This window comes from Psittacula echo (genome assembly GCF_963264785.1).
Source record: "Psittacula echo genome assembly, chromosome: 15".
Lineage (NCBI taxonomy): Eukaryota > Metazoa > Chordata > Aves > Psittaciformes > Psittacidae > Psittacula > Psittacula echo.
The window spans coordinates 4,921,298-4,935,953 of record NC_137751.1 but is presented as its reverse complement, the minus strand read 5'-3'; the positions used below and the strand labels follow the sequence as shown (position 1 = coordinate 4,935,953).

At 46.3% G+C, this 14,656-nt stretch overlaps 1 protein-coding gene across 2 annotated transcripts; it reads left to right on the top strand.

Annotated features, from left to right (window-relative positions):
• On the top strand, positions 1 to 13,148 carry VEZF1 (vascular endothelial zinc finger 1). Of its 2 annotated transcripts, XM_080629759.1 has the most exons (7): positions 1 to 278; positions 5,565 to 6,262; positions 6,984 to 7,047; positions 7,925 to 8,108; positions 9,561 to 9,779; positions 11,962 to 12,006; positions 12,381 to 13,148. In XM_080629759.1, the coding sequence occupies exons 1-7, from the start codon at positions 246 to 248 to the stop codon at positions 12,806 to 12,808; spliced, it is 1,671 nt and encodes a 556-aa protein (XP_080485885.1). In that variant the 5' UTR covers positions 1 to 245; the 3' UTR covers positions 12,809 to 13,148. The 2 variants fall into 2 exon arrangements, with proteins under 2 accessions (XP_080485885.1, XP_080485886.1); XM_080629760.1 differs by lacking the exon at positions 11,962 to 12,006 and having other exon boundaries at positions 2 to 278.
• The last annotated feature ends 1,508 nt before the right edge of the window (positions 13,149 to 14,656 follow it).

Sequence of the window (14,656 nt, the reverse complement as noted above, 5' to 3'; positions counted from 1 at the left end):
GGCGCCGCGGCGGCCCGGGCCCGCACCGCCCCGCCGGGCCGCCGCGCCGCCGCCTCCCCCCTCTGGGCCGCAGTGGTGCAGCCCGGAGGTTAGCGGAAGCGGCCGCTCGGCGCTGCCATGTTGAGCCGCCGCCGCCGCCGCCGCTTTGTTGTCGGCTCCATGTAGCTGAGGCCCGGGGGAGGGAGGGGGGGACCGCGCCGCCGGAGCCGCCGCCGCCGCCCGCAGAGGGCCGGGACGCCCCCGCCATGGAGGCCAACTGGACCGCGTTCCTCTTTCAGGTGAGGCCCCGCGGCGGCCGGCGCTGCCCGCGCCCCCCCTCCCCTCAGCGGCCGCGGGCGGGCGGGCGGGCGGCCGCCCGCCGGGCTCCCCGCTAGGCCGGGGCTGTCAGTCAGCGCCGCCGCCCGGCCTCTCGCCCGCCTCCCCCCGCCCGGGCCCGCGGCGGCGGCGGGGCTCGGCCCGGAGCGGTGCGGAGCGGCCCGCCTGGGGCAGCGGCTGCCCCGGCCCCGCGCCGCCGGCAGCGCTTTTCCCTCCTTGCCTGTGTCTCCCCGCCCGCCTCCCGGCTTGGCCGCGCTCCGCCGCCGCCCGCGATGCTGTTTTCTTATTTATTTATTTCCAAAGAAAGCCGATATCATTTAATACCTTTCATTTTCGCTCTTTTTCCCCTAAATAACCTTTTTTTGTTGTTGTTGCTTTTCTTTCTGTCTCCCCCGCCGCCAAAAAGAAAAACAACAATAAAAAGCAGCCCAGCCTTCCACCGGGCTCTAACAAAACCCCGATGGAACAAACACCGTGTCTGGGAGAATACATTAATCCCTCTTTAACCGGCCTGACTCAGGGCCGCTGGCGGGGGAGCTTGTTTTCGTTTAAAATAGGACGTGAGCGGGCCGGATTCGTGTAAAAACTGGCGAAATGCTAACGGTAACGGGCAGGAATAGGGACGGTGGAGCGGGCAACCCCTCCCTTTGCCAACTGAGTCACTATTTTCCCCCTTTCTGTCTGCGAAAGACTGACTTAGAAACACCGCTGTTTATGTAATTCCAAGGAAAATGCAGGGTAGCGATGAAAAAAGGAGGAGGAAAAAAGAAAGCACGATCCTCCCTTGGCTTTTGTGAGCCGAGCCCTTTCACGCCGGATCATTTTCTGGTGCCTCCTGCTCTTTCGGAGCTTGGAAACGTGTGATTGAAATAGGAGGGAGAGGGGACGAAAATAAGCAGCCCCGCACATCACCTTTGTCAAGGTAAAATAATCCCCTTTGCACGTTCCCGGCGGCGGGCACCCGCTCCCTGTCCTCCTCGGGATTAATCCCAAACCCGCCCCGTGACACGAGTTCGAAAGCCTGAGTTGAATGAATAAATCCGCCGAGAGCGAGCACCATTCCTTCAGAGAGAGGAAAAATCATTCCCTTGCAAGTACCGAGGGATGAGTCACCTCGCTCGGGTGCTCTTGCCTCCAAAAACACGCCGGGAATGTTCCCCGGGAGCCGGTACCGGGAGCTGGGTTTTCCGCCTTTTCGCCATGGGTGATGCCATCGAGTTTGGCTGAGGGCTGGCGAATTATTCCTCACTCTAGTGGGCAGTTGTGATTCGCACGTAGGAAACTTCACGCTAAGAAGTTAATCTCCTTAGTTTAGGGCCATCTCCCTCCGAGTTGGGGCTGCTTTTATCGCCTTGCTGCCTCCCAGCTGAGCGTTTTCCAGGCTGGCAGCGTGGTGTTGCAGGAGCCTCCGTTAAGAAATGCCGAGTAATGCATTTAAGTACGGGTCCAGCTTCTTGCTGCTCCTCCTGATGCTGGAGGAGGGCTCTGCCTTTTGCAATAGCGGTGCCACACTTGGATTTAGGAGTAGGATTTGCTGCTTCTAATTAAGGAGTCAGCAGCTCGCTTTCCTAACGTGCTCAGCTCTGCGCGACTTGGAAGCATCTTTGTAAAGCCGTGGCATGGAAGTTTTCCCTTGACTCCTTTATTTTTGCCCCAGAGAATAAAGCGCTCAGACCTCGGAATAAATGTTGGATATCGTTTCTTGAGTCATTTTGTTCAAACTAATGATGTAGGGTGCGAGCATCCTAATGCACCGGGCAGAAAGCACTGTTCAGACAACTCCTGATGTGAGTTTAGTTCTCCTTGCTCACCAGCAGCATGTCAGCCGAGATCCAACTGGGATTAATTAAAACTAGCAGGAAAAAGTGGATTTAAAAGCCCTTCTCAGCCCCTCCTCAGTACTGGTTAAATACCAAATGCAAGGGACTGAATAAACCCCTCATTCTTCTAGGGGGCTTTTAGCACGTTCCAGCTGTGACAGGATTTCTCAGGGACAGCTCAAGGCACTGTGTGTAGAGTTGTAATTCTGAGCTAAATGTGTTTGGAGGAGGCTTCGATGCCTTAATTTGAGCCTTGGCAGCAATGGGATGTGCGACTGTAAATTGCTCCTTCCAAATAAAGTTGTCTGATTGTGTTTAGGTGCCGTTTTGATGACTTGTAGCTCTCTCTTGAAAGACTGCTACTGAGTAAGCGGTTCTTGTTTGGAGCACTTCTCCTTGGGATCTTAATAGTGCCTGAAATGCTCATTTTGAAACCCACTTTAAGTATCTGCTGGGAAAGTGAAAGTTGTATCTGTTAATGTGAGGAGGACTCATCCATCAAACAGAGCGCTCGAGATATGACTCATGCTAATTTGTTGCTCGCACATTAAGGCTGGAGCGCGAAAAAATGTTCGCCTCTGGCATTGGAAGTTCACAGTGCCACATCCTAGCACTGCGGGTCAGGAATTACAGCTCTCTGGTGTTTACTGCCCCCCAAGGAAAGCACAAATCAGTGCTAGGACCAAGGGGGTTTGGCCCGGGCGATCCAAGTAACACAGAACTGTTGACTTGACGTGAATGCTGGGTCAAGCAAAGCCGGGTCTGTGCCTGAATAGGAATGACTTGCCAGGGGCGTGCAGCAGGTGCCGGCTCCCTTCTGGAGCAGGGAGTGAAACAAATACTGCCTGATCCTTTGCTAAAAGGCTTTGATGCTGCAGTCCTCGGGAAGGGAGGAATACTGCTTGTTGCAAACAGGGGTTGTTAGGAAGACAGCCCTGCTAATAGCGCTGGCTATCTGGGAACCAAGATAAGCAGACTTATATAAGCAGCGGCTCCGTAGCCTGTGGCCTTATGAATATACATTGTTTTATGGCTCCCGTCCGGATCGGTTCCGTAGCAGTAAGTGCATCGTTACCATCAAGTGCTGACGATTCTGTAAGGCTTAAAAATATCCATAAACTGCGTAAGTTTGAACCTTGTCCAAAGGATTTGGGCTCTCTATTATCCGATCTGCTAGCTCTGCCTTTGAAACTGTATCTCTGGAGCTATCCTTAGGTGCTCTTAAGTGTCTTCTGATGCAGTTTAACAACATTGTCTAACGCTTACTTCCAGTCGGCTGTAAAACATCTCAGATTTTCTAGTTTTTAAATTAAAATTGTCTTTTTAAGTACACAACTTGCTTAATATTGTGCTTTCAATGTATGTCATGCATACTGGTTTTATGCAACGTAGATGTCTCAATGGCTTTGCAAAAACATGGAGAAGAAACGGTTGGAACTCCACGTTTGCCACTGAAGTCAGGCAGGAGTTTAGTGGAGATGCTGGAGTTTGGACTGCGCTGGTTGAGCAGCTCCAGGAGAGCTCTGCATTTGGCTCCTCAGCAATCACAAACCAGCCCCTGAGGCTGTTGTTTGAGGTGGCTGCTGTGGCCAGGCCCAGCCTGGTAATTCTCAGGCCTACCTGTTGCATCCCGAGCTCCGGCACGGATGGGATCCAAGCGGACAGGCTGGCCTGGCTCCTGCCGAGTCCTGCACGTTGTCACACCAAATCCAGGCTTTCTCCCGTGAGCCGTTTTCCTGTCAGATAGGCTTGGAGTGTTAGGGAGCACGTATTCACACCCACGTGGGTCAGTGTTTGTGTCCACCGGTGGCTTCTATCCAAAGATCACCGGCATCGTGCTCCTGAAAAGTGAGCGTCTCGGATGCTGCGGGGCCCAAGCGGTGGCAGGAGGAGGTGGGACCCCCCCTGCAGCCAGGGGGAAGCCGCACTGAGCTGCTGTAGTTGCTGCTGCAATCAGGAGAGGCAAAGCAGCCAGAGCTTGGATGCAACTGAGAATAAAGTCCCCAAGTGAGCTCCTGGAGGTACTGACTTCTCCAGAGGACGTGATGAAATGGATTCCCGTAGGAAGAGTATTAGCCTGAGCGCGTCCTGAACTGCTGTGAAAGGAGACAGGTTGGGGGGCACGAGCCAGCGCAGCGTTTTATGCAGCTCTGACAGCCTCGAGTCATGTTATTTTGGGAAGGAAACCATAGGGAAGAAGTCCTGGAAGGCTGCAGCACTGATCCAATGGGAATGCAAGTTTCCCCAAACTCAGCTTCAGCCCTGGCACGCTGCGTTAATAACGAGACTGATTTAAAAACTGGTCTGATGAGACCGAGGCACATCTTGAATGCAGATGCGCTTAAACTGGCTTAGGGTGCTAGAGTGATTTATTTTAATGCTCCATTAGGCTGAATTGGTTTGTGTGGTTTCTAAACCACTTTAAAATTGTATCTGCTAGGGTTTTGTCCTAGTCTGACCGGAGGAGTTTTAATCACAGTGTTTTCTGCCTTAGAATAAACAGCCTCAGAATACAAGCGGGGTGTAGGACAGCCTGTAGCAGCACAGGCTGCAGCTCAGCTGAGCGGGGGATCCCCTTCTGTCTCTTCCCTTTAGCTTCTCCCACTGATTCTGTAGTTCACAGTCAGTTGATGCTGGCTGTTTTGAAACAGTTCTCAGGGCTTTTTTCCCCCAACGCCCCCACCTGTGTTCTCCAGCATCTCTAGATATCTACAGTGCTCATTGATTAGCTCCTCTTCCTATCACAGAGTAGCTGCTAACGAAGAGAAAAAGGACATGTCACTATTCGTTTCCAGATGCAAAGAGCATGGTGTTCAGTGTATAAATGCGATGGGAACCTTCTAAATATAGCAATATAGCTTTAGACAGCCCTGGATTCAAGCTGCTTTGGTTCAGTGCTAACACACCAGTATGAGCCCACTGTTTAAATAAGGCACCTTCCCGCATCCTGGCTCCCTGTGGCTGCAGTTTGATTCTCAGTGTGCACTAAGCTCGGCTTAAAGGTGGGGCATTATTTTGCAACTCCTGTCAGTACATTCATAAGCTCCAAAGATAGTCCCAAGGTGGCATTGTGATACGATCGCTAGCAAAACAAGTTATCTGTTATGTAAAGATCAAATGCTGTGTTAGGAAGAGATCTGACAAGCGCCTCCTTGTTTTCCATAAGAAGTGTTGCCCTCCGGAAACTTATTAATTATTTGCTTGTTATGATGTGTGCCATCCCTCCGCTTGCCACAGAATCTGCACAGCCAATGCATGTACAGCGTGAACGGGTTTATTCTTGTCCAAACTCAGAGTTCTGTTCCCTTTTCCAGTTGTGACTTCAATGGCTTTTGGTGTAGAATGTGCTTTCCTGTGGGTTGTGAATGTTCTCACCGTGTCAGAGCGAGCACCTGTCAATAGAATTTAAGTGTGAATGTTTGGTTTTAGGCACACGAAGCCTCACATCACCAACAGCAGGCAGCACAGAACAGTTTGTTGCCTCTCCTGAGCTCTGCTGTTGAGCCACCCGATCAGAAGCCGATTCTGCCCTTACCAATAACGCAGAAACCTCAGCCTGCACCAGAAACATTAAAGGATGCTATTGTTGGGATTAAAAAGGAAAAACCTAAAACCTCCTTTGTGTGCACTTACTGCAGCAAAGCATTCAGGGACAGCTACCATTTGAGGCGTCACGAGTCCTGCCACACAGGGATAAAGTTAGTGTCACGGCCAAAGAAAACTCCCACCACAATGGTGCCCCTTATCTCCACCATCGCTGGTGACAACAGCCGAAGTTCACTGGTGTCGACTATCGCAGGCATCCTGTCCACAGTCACTACGTCTTCCTCTGCCACCAACCCCAGCAGTAGCGCCGGCGCGACGGCCATGGCAGTGACTCAGACAGCCAAGAAGCCCAGCAAGCCCGTTAAGAAGAACCACGCTTGTGAGATGTGTGGAAAGGCCTTCAGGGATGTCTACCACCTCAACCGGCACAAGCTGTCCCACTCGGATGAAAAACCCTTTGAATGTCCCATTTGCAATCAGCGCTTCAAGAGGAAGGATCGCATGACCTACCACGTGAGGTCCCACGAAGGTGGCATCACGAAACCCTACACCTGTGGTGTTTGTGGAAAAGGCTTCTCGAGGTACCATGTAGAAAATCCCAGGCGAGCTCAAGTATTGGCTTTTCATAACCAAGAAGGGTTAAGCTATCATAGCGAGGGGCTAGGAGAACCAGACATCTTAGAAGATTGGTGAGGGGATAAAGAGCCTTGTTTACCTCTAGGGTGTGGGTCTTGCTCTGAGCCAGAAGCGCTCGTTCTTTTGTGGGAGTGTTTTAAAATGATCTTGGGACCTCATGCAGGTCCATAGGACGCGTGTCCATGTCACTGATGGGCGTCACAGAGCCCCTTGACCAGCCTTTGCAAAGGCCACTGGCTGGATGGGGCACAGCAGGCAAACCGCCTCCTTGTCTGGTAGCAGGGTTGAGGGGTACCGACAGAGCAGTGTGGGGGAGCTTGCATTGCTGCTGGCTGTATTTACACCCGTGCGTGTGACAGAGGGAAAACATCAGCCTTTAGAGCTGTTGCTCTGTCACCTTTACACAGGGTACAACCAAACGTACCATTTTCAGGTGTGTTAAGAAGAACATGGTTAAGTTTTAAACAGCAGGTTGGGTCTCAGCGTAACCGTGTATTACTGTCGCTGAAAGCCACTGCGTAGGTGAGGGGATGTGTTTATTGGTGCTGTGCAGAGAGGGTGGGCTGCAAGGGGTCACCAGCAGTGTTCAGCACCGCTAGCCACCGTGTCCTTACTATGTATTTGTAACAGTGTGCATTCTCTTCTCTGTTCCTCTCTTGTTTGCAGGCCTGATCATTTAAGCTGTCACGTTAAACATGTTCACTCAACAGAGAGACCCTTCAAATGCCAAGTAAGGGCTAAAGTGATTTGTTAAGAACAATGCCTTATTGTAACGTTAGCATCTCAGGTGAATAATCTTTCCAGAACTGTATTTGCTCCTGGACTGTTAGTTGACAAGGAAGTTTAGGAACAAAGTTACATCTGCCTTACCTACCAGCAGCACTGTAGTTCTAATGGAAGTCTAGATGCAGTTTAAAAGGATGCTGTGGAAGATTAGAGGCTTTTTGCTTTCTTGGAGAACAACATAGGTGCTCTGTTTGAAGACACACTTAACTTAGCAGTAGGGTTGTAGCAGCATCCTCAGGTCAGTGCTGATTGCTGGAGTCATGTGTGTAGTGTGTTTCTCAGCATGTTTCAGTTACATGTGTTCCTCACTACATCCATGTAAAATGGGTTGGAATAGTTGGTTCTGGGTCCGTTACTTTGCTGGGAGGTGAAAGCAAGTTGATGACTGAGTCTAAGAGAAAAAACCTTGACTGCCCTGGAACAATTAACTGTTTTGCTTGGAATAGCCATGCTTGTTCCAACCTGTGTTTTAGTGACTCATCGCATTAAATAAAAGCCTTGTGTAAAAGGAATAGCGCTAGTAGAAGGTTTCATTTCCTTGTTCTGATTTGGATAGGAACAAGCGTAATTGAGCAATTGAGGGTATCAGATTCATATTTGTACAGTTAAATTGTATCAAAACCCAGCTTTGCCTGTTCTAGGCTTTGTGTATAAGATACCTCTTGTTATGGTAGGTAAAGCAACCACTATTTAAAGACAGTTCAAGTAGCATAGAGTGTGATTTTTGCACGTACAAGGTAAACCAGCCTTATGGTGGGCATGTAATTCATACTGTAATGATGCTGTCTGCACTTCAAGTGTAACTGTTGTCCTCTATATAGACGTGCACTGCTGCCTTTGCCACCAAAGACAGACTGCGGACACACATGGTGCGCCATGAAGGAAAGGTATCGTGTAATATCTGTGGTAAACTTCTGAGTGCAGCATATATCACCAGCCACTTAAAGACACACGGGCAGAGCCAAAGTATCAACTGTAATACCTGTAAACAAGGCATCAATAAAAGTAGGTGAACGTTTTAAAAACATTTCTAATAACAGTGTGTTTGCAAAGGGAATTGCCTTTGGTGACGTTAAAATGCCAAAACGCACCCCTCAGTCCTTGGGGGTGCGTTTTAATAGGTGTGAATGCTCTATTCACACCTATTAAAAATAGATGTTTGATAACAGAATCTTCTGCTCAAGAATTGGCTTGTGTGGAATTGGTTTGCTGCTAGAATGTGCTCTTATCCCTGCAACTTGTGATGGTAACCCATCTCTTTGAACAAGAGTTCCCAGGTTTTCTCAGTTTCTAAGTGCTTGCTGAACCGTACAGGCCTAAAAGTCCAGCAGATAATTCTGGAGAGCTTGGGATATTTCAGAGCTGCTAAGATCTGGCAAGTTTCAGGTGTGAAGCCTCCCCTAAAGCTCCTCAAAAACAGGAGGAAGATTTCTGTGCTTTCTCTGAGCTTTGACCCTTTGGGTTCGATGATTCCTCTCTCTGGCATTAACCTACAGGAGAAGCATTTAAATCCAGCCCTGAAATGTTCTGAGCATTAATGGCATTTGACTGGTGGTGTGCAGAAGTTCAGATGAGATGCTTGTAATAGTTCCTTCTAGTCTTTAAAGTCTGTGGAAGTGCTGAAGCCTGAACCTGGGAGTGCCTAGTAAGCAAGGAAAGGCTTGATTTTCACATCTCCTCTGTTAAAATACCTGTAACTTGAGTTAACCCACACGGTTAATGGTACAGAATGGGTTTTCAGAGGAATCTAAGGGGAGAAGTAAGGATTGTCTTTGGAAACTTTGTCCTTAAAGCCTTTTAAACGGTATTAATTGACAACATCTTTTCAGTGCCTGTTATTCCTGGCTAATTGGAAGGTCCTGGGAATGTCTGAAATGCCTGATGGTTGAGCTTAACACAAAATTTGGGTGTGAAGTATTTTTCAAGGTATAGAGTTACAGCTCTGGCTTCCCGAGCCAGTTTGGGGCTGCTTGGCCAGTTCACATGAGGCATTTACAGCAGTCGTTAGAGGTGGAAATGATGAGCTGTTGTGTGGCCAGAGAGTAGTAACGCACTGTTCTGTGATGTAAAGGTAAACTGAAAGTTTGAGGTCATACTTGGAATAACAAGTAAAAAGGCTTTTTGCTTTCAAAAGCTGAGATTTAGAACCAGTGCAGTTGGCTCAGCAGCTCGAAGTCTAGAGCCTGGAGACTTTTCTTCCATTCGTCCTAAAATGCAACCAAAATAATCAGAAAGGAAGTCAAAGCAGATGGTCCCGACTTGCACTTTGTGTTTTAGCTCTTGGAAAAGTAGTTTTCTAAAGCACAGAATTAATTATGTGGTTTTAAGCACCTTTGATTTGTGCTCTTGGAATCCTGTGAGATTCTGCACGCTCTTTATGGAAGAAGCCTTTGTGATGTCAGCAGAAAACAGAGTAACTTTTCAAGGTGAATTTGTGTTCTTACTTAATTGGCGTAGCATGCATGAGTGAAGAGACCAGCAATCAGAAGCAGCAACAGCAGCAGCAGCAACAGCAGCAACAACAGCAGCAGCAGCAGCAGCAACAACAACAACAACAGCAACAACAACAGCAGCAGCAGCAACAGCAGCAGCAGCAGCAGCATGTAACAAGTTGGCCTGGAAAGCAGGTAGAGACCCTGAGATTATGGGAAGAGGCCGTCAAAGCAAGGAAGAAAGGTAAAACAAACCGATACTTACAGTCTTGGCTTTGTAAGATATTGGAGTTGATAGTTCTATAGGGAGTTTAAGATGTCAGAAAAGGATGTCTTACATGAACGTTTCATTCTTAGTAATAGCTAGAACCTAAGCAGGAGGATAACATGGCCAAAATTACCCTGTTGTGAATGAACTCCTTATTACCCGCTTCCCTTTGGTCTGTGTGCATAGCAGTCATCGTTATAAAGGGATGCTTGTGTCTGCTCCAAGGCAAGAGTGTGTTTTTTATCCTTGCATGTGGTTTTCAGCTGTGTTTATGCATATTTACCAGTTGTTAACTTGTGTGCATATATATTTATATGTATATACACACATAACACTTGGTCATTGCATCATCATCAGTTTGCATGTGGGTGCTTTCTGTGTCCCTTTCGTCATTTCTCCCCCTATTTATTCCATGGGCTTTAGAATCATGTGACTGGCTTTGCAGGTTTTCTAGAACACATTGTTTGTTTGTTTGGGGTATTTTCACTTATTTTAATTACAGAACTAACTCATAAGTGATCCCATTTGTCATTATCGCTAGCTCATAGCTTACATGTATGTGTGCTGCTGCCATTGCAGTTCAGTGGCTTCCCATTGTTGGTCGATGTCTCCGTTTGTGTCAAAGAATTGCTTCAGTTTAGTGTAGGAGTTTAGTAGCTTAAAGCCTTCAGTTACTGCTTTCTTACTCTTTCACAACAGTTTGATTTCTAATGCCTATCTGTGACTCTCCTTTTAGAAGGAATTCCTAGCGACCACTTGCTGCTTTTGCTAGCTGTTCTAGTAATAAATGTTATTGACTCACCTTGTTTTTTCTTTTCTCCTAAGCTTACTTTCAGTATCTTCAGTCTTTTTTCTTTTCTAGGTCTTGTTTGTGTATTAGGCTGCTTAGCTCCTTTCGCCTTTGTTGTTATTCCAGTTGAATTCTGTGATCAGACAGTGTAGAAACAGCTTCATCACATTCAAATGCAGTGATAACAGAAACGTTAAATACCATCAGGCCACTAGATAAAGCAGAAAGGTGTCAGAGTTAGAAAATCTCTGAGAATGTTGGGTTTCTGCTTGTTCCTTCCTATGCCTTGTTCCCTCTGCCTTTCCTGTTCAGATGATTGAATATGCTCTAACATGAAGAGTGGGTTGGGGCAGACTGGTGGGTGAGGGAGGCGGGTGGGTAGAGGTGTTGTCAGTTGATACGAGCTTAACTGAACTGGGCACGGGTGGGATGTGTCTTCGCGTATTACTGTGCTTGGAAGGTGAAGCTAGACCAGACAGCGCCATGCCTACGTGCTACTCTTTCCATGCTGGTTCTCCTGTGCTTGAGCCCCCTGTTGCATTGGCTTTACAACACATCATGGGATACTTTTTTTAGTCTAATACAATTTATTTTCACAATTTATTACTATTATTTTTTTACTCTTTCCCTTCCTTTCCACCCCTCCTAGATATGGACTTTGAAGAACCAACAGTAACCCTTGAATGGGGCTAATGTTGCTTTCAAAGTTAACTCTGTCTTGGTACATTTGTATTGCCCAAGTGGCAAGAGTGGACTCTTTGCTCCTGGCTTACCTCCTGAAACGTGGGTGTAGACTGAGCTTGGTGTCCTACCCTACAAATGTGGAACAAGACACGGCTTAGAAGTGCTGTAACGCTGATGTAGGATGTATTTTTGTCGGTTTCTCTAGCACTCATCCCTTCCCTTTACCCGCGTCCACCAACCCGCTTCTGTTTTTGGAGCCTTCTAGTGTGGGTAGCCGGCAGGTGGTGCTGATGGATGTGTAGTGATCCCTCCATGTCCTGGACTGCTTCTGCCCGCTCCCCAGTGCCCAGCCCTGCCACAGCCCCCCCCTGGCAGCAGGGCCGGGCACTGATCTGCTCCTCGGCTGCTTTGTTCGGCACTTAATTCCTGCTTGCTGCAACACCCAAACCACCCAACCAACCCAAAACCCCACAGAGCAAACCAAGCTGGTGTGGAGCTGTAGCTTATGTGAAAGCTGAGGAGATGCTGGGGGTTGGACGGTGGACTGGGTAGCCTTGAAAATTGCTAAGTGTGATCAGTGGAGCAGTATTTAGTAGCAATAATTCAGACTGAAATAAGCAGGTAAATATTGAAACGAGCTTTGCTTAATCAGTCCCTAATAATGACTTTTTAAAACCTTCACAGAATGTCAGTTCACCTTTGAGAAGGCTATAGAGTACGTACCATTCGGTATGTACACTCTCTCCTCTATTTATAATGTTCCTCTTGGGAGGATTTCTTTAACTGTACAATACTGTTGTTATGCACATGGAAACCCTCTTTATAAGACAACCTCGCTTGACTTCTCAGGAAAAAAAAAAGATATTGAATTGAAATGAAGTGCATGAGAGTTTGTATTTCTTGTAGGCTGTAGAATGTTAACAGTTTTAACTTACTAATAATTCCTAAAGAAAATGATGCCAGAATTTGTACTTGTTCTTGTTTGGGTTTTGTTTTTGTTCTTTTTTTTTTTTGGTTTTTGCCTTTTTATTTTTTTAAAATCTTGTCCATGGTTTTTTTTTTATGTGTTAAAACCTTTTTGTCTTTTTATGTCTCATTTTTAGAAGCTGCTAACTTGTGCCAAACCTCCACTGCTGCTACTACGCCTGTGACTCTTACTACTCCATTCAATATAACGTCCTCTGTGGCTTCTGGGACTATCACAAACCCAGTCACAGTGGCAGCTGCAATGAGCATGAGAAGTCCAGTAAATGTATCAAGTGCAGTTAATATATCCAGTCCGATGAACCTAGGGCATCCTGTAACTATAACAAGTCCATTATCCATGACATCTCCATTAACGCTCACCACACCAGTCAATTTACCTACCCCAGTAACCGCTCCAGTGAATATAGCACATCCAGTCACTATAACATCTCCCATGAACCTCCCCACGCCCATGACGTTAGCTGGTCCCTTAAATATAGCCATGAGACCGGTAGAGAGCATGCCTTTCCTGCCCCAGGCCTTGCCCACGTCTCCTCCCTGGTAAAAGAGTTTCTAAACAGTATTAAAAAGGATTAAAATGGAATCCTTACCAGCAGTTCTTTTCTGGGTTTTTGTTTGGGTTTATTATTATTTCTGTTGCTGGGGTTTGTTTCTTTTGTTTTGTTTCATTTTGGTTTAGTTAATAATAAATTCAGACTAAGACACTGGGGCAACACGCACCATCAGAGACCATAGTAGCATCTTCCCCTGTTGATTTGGCTCGTATGGTTCAACCTTGAGTTTCACTGGAGCACTTGAGTTAACGCAAGTTTTCCCTCTTAGCTGACTGATGCTGAATTAGAGCAGATACTTATTGCCAGAGTTTTTAAAAAAAAAAAAAACAACTAAAAAAACCCACCACTTTTATGTTTTATCCCCCAAATTCTAACTTAGAGAATTACTTTAATGTAAGCACTAGCAAAGACCCCTCTGTGTGTTTAACAGGGCGGATGGCTAATCTTAACTTGGCAGTTGTTTAAGTTTCTGAGCTAGTGTAGAATCCTTGTCTGTGTTGATGTTTTTTCTTTTAAGGAGTAAATGCATTACAATGTTGTCATTTAAAACAAAAGAAAAATGCATTTTGGAGAAAAAAATATGCATTTTACCTTTGGGAATATGGTAATTTCAGGCAGCATTCCCTATGGGAAAGGTGATACCAGCTCTGATATGCAAAGCATATGATAACTTATCATTCTAACTTCAACGTATAATAGGGATTGTGACCTGATATTTGGAGATGTAAATATTACCCAACATATTACCCTAAGGGAATAGAGCATTGTAGTCAACATTTTGTTTAAGAAAGCTTATGGTTTGGTGAGAAACAGCCGTGGCTGACAGAAGAGGAGTCGAGATGTATGTAAACATGGTCTCTGAACAGTCAGACCCCTATGGGACTCTTATCTAGGAGCAAAAGGAGTGCTTTGAAACTTAAGAAATATTGCTTTAAGCTGGAAGATTCTGGAGGCACTGGGTATGATTTTTATGCCCTCTGCCTCTCAATCAGAGCCTGCTGGTGTTGCAGCAGGGGACAGACGTGTTAGTTGTTCACTAGAAGTTTTGTCTTATATTAAATTGTATACAGTTTTTATTCTAACCACTAACTAGGTAGGATGCCCCTCCAGGACAAGCAGAGAGTGTCTTTTAATTTCTCCCCTATTTCTTAATCAAGTGTTGTGCAAATCTGTTCAACTTTGTAAATATTTGCAAACATCATCATTTTTACGTTACTCTTCTATTGTGTTAACACATTTCTATCAGTTTGTGGGACTTTCTGGGGTGATGGTTTCAACTGTCCAGCCCAGAACTTCTCCACAAACGGTCACACATGTTTAAGCTACATGTGCTTTTTATTTCTTAACCTGTTTATCTGTACATAAAGTAGAAAGCAAGATCTAGGGAAACAGCTATACTTTTTCGACTATCATGTCACATATTCACGTTTTTAAACCTTTGTTTAAAAAAGAACCACCCTAAACCCAAGACTCTACATTAAAAAGACAAATAAAATAAAGATTACAGTTGAGATGTTTATATCCTAATGAAGTTGAAAGCTACAGAGATTAGAGTGTGTGCATTTTCACAGAGTGCTAGCAGGACTGACTAGTCAAAATGGACTGGCTGCTTCCGTTCCTACCCTGCCGTGTCAGTAACAAGCAGTGATTGCCAGGCTGCTGGCTCAGGTGACAGGTATCTGTATCATTACGTGAAACTGTTCTAGGGGCTTGGACTACATAGTAAAACAACAAAAAAAAACCACAAAAAAAAATAGAGCTTAGTGTAAAATAATTTTATAAATGATCTTTTGTACTTTAGGACATCAAATTGTACAACTTTTGTATATATAAAAGCT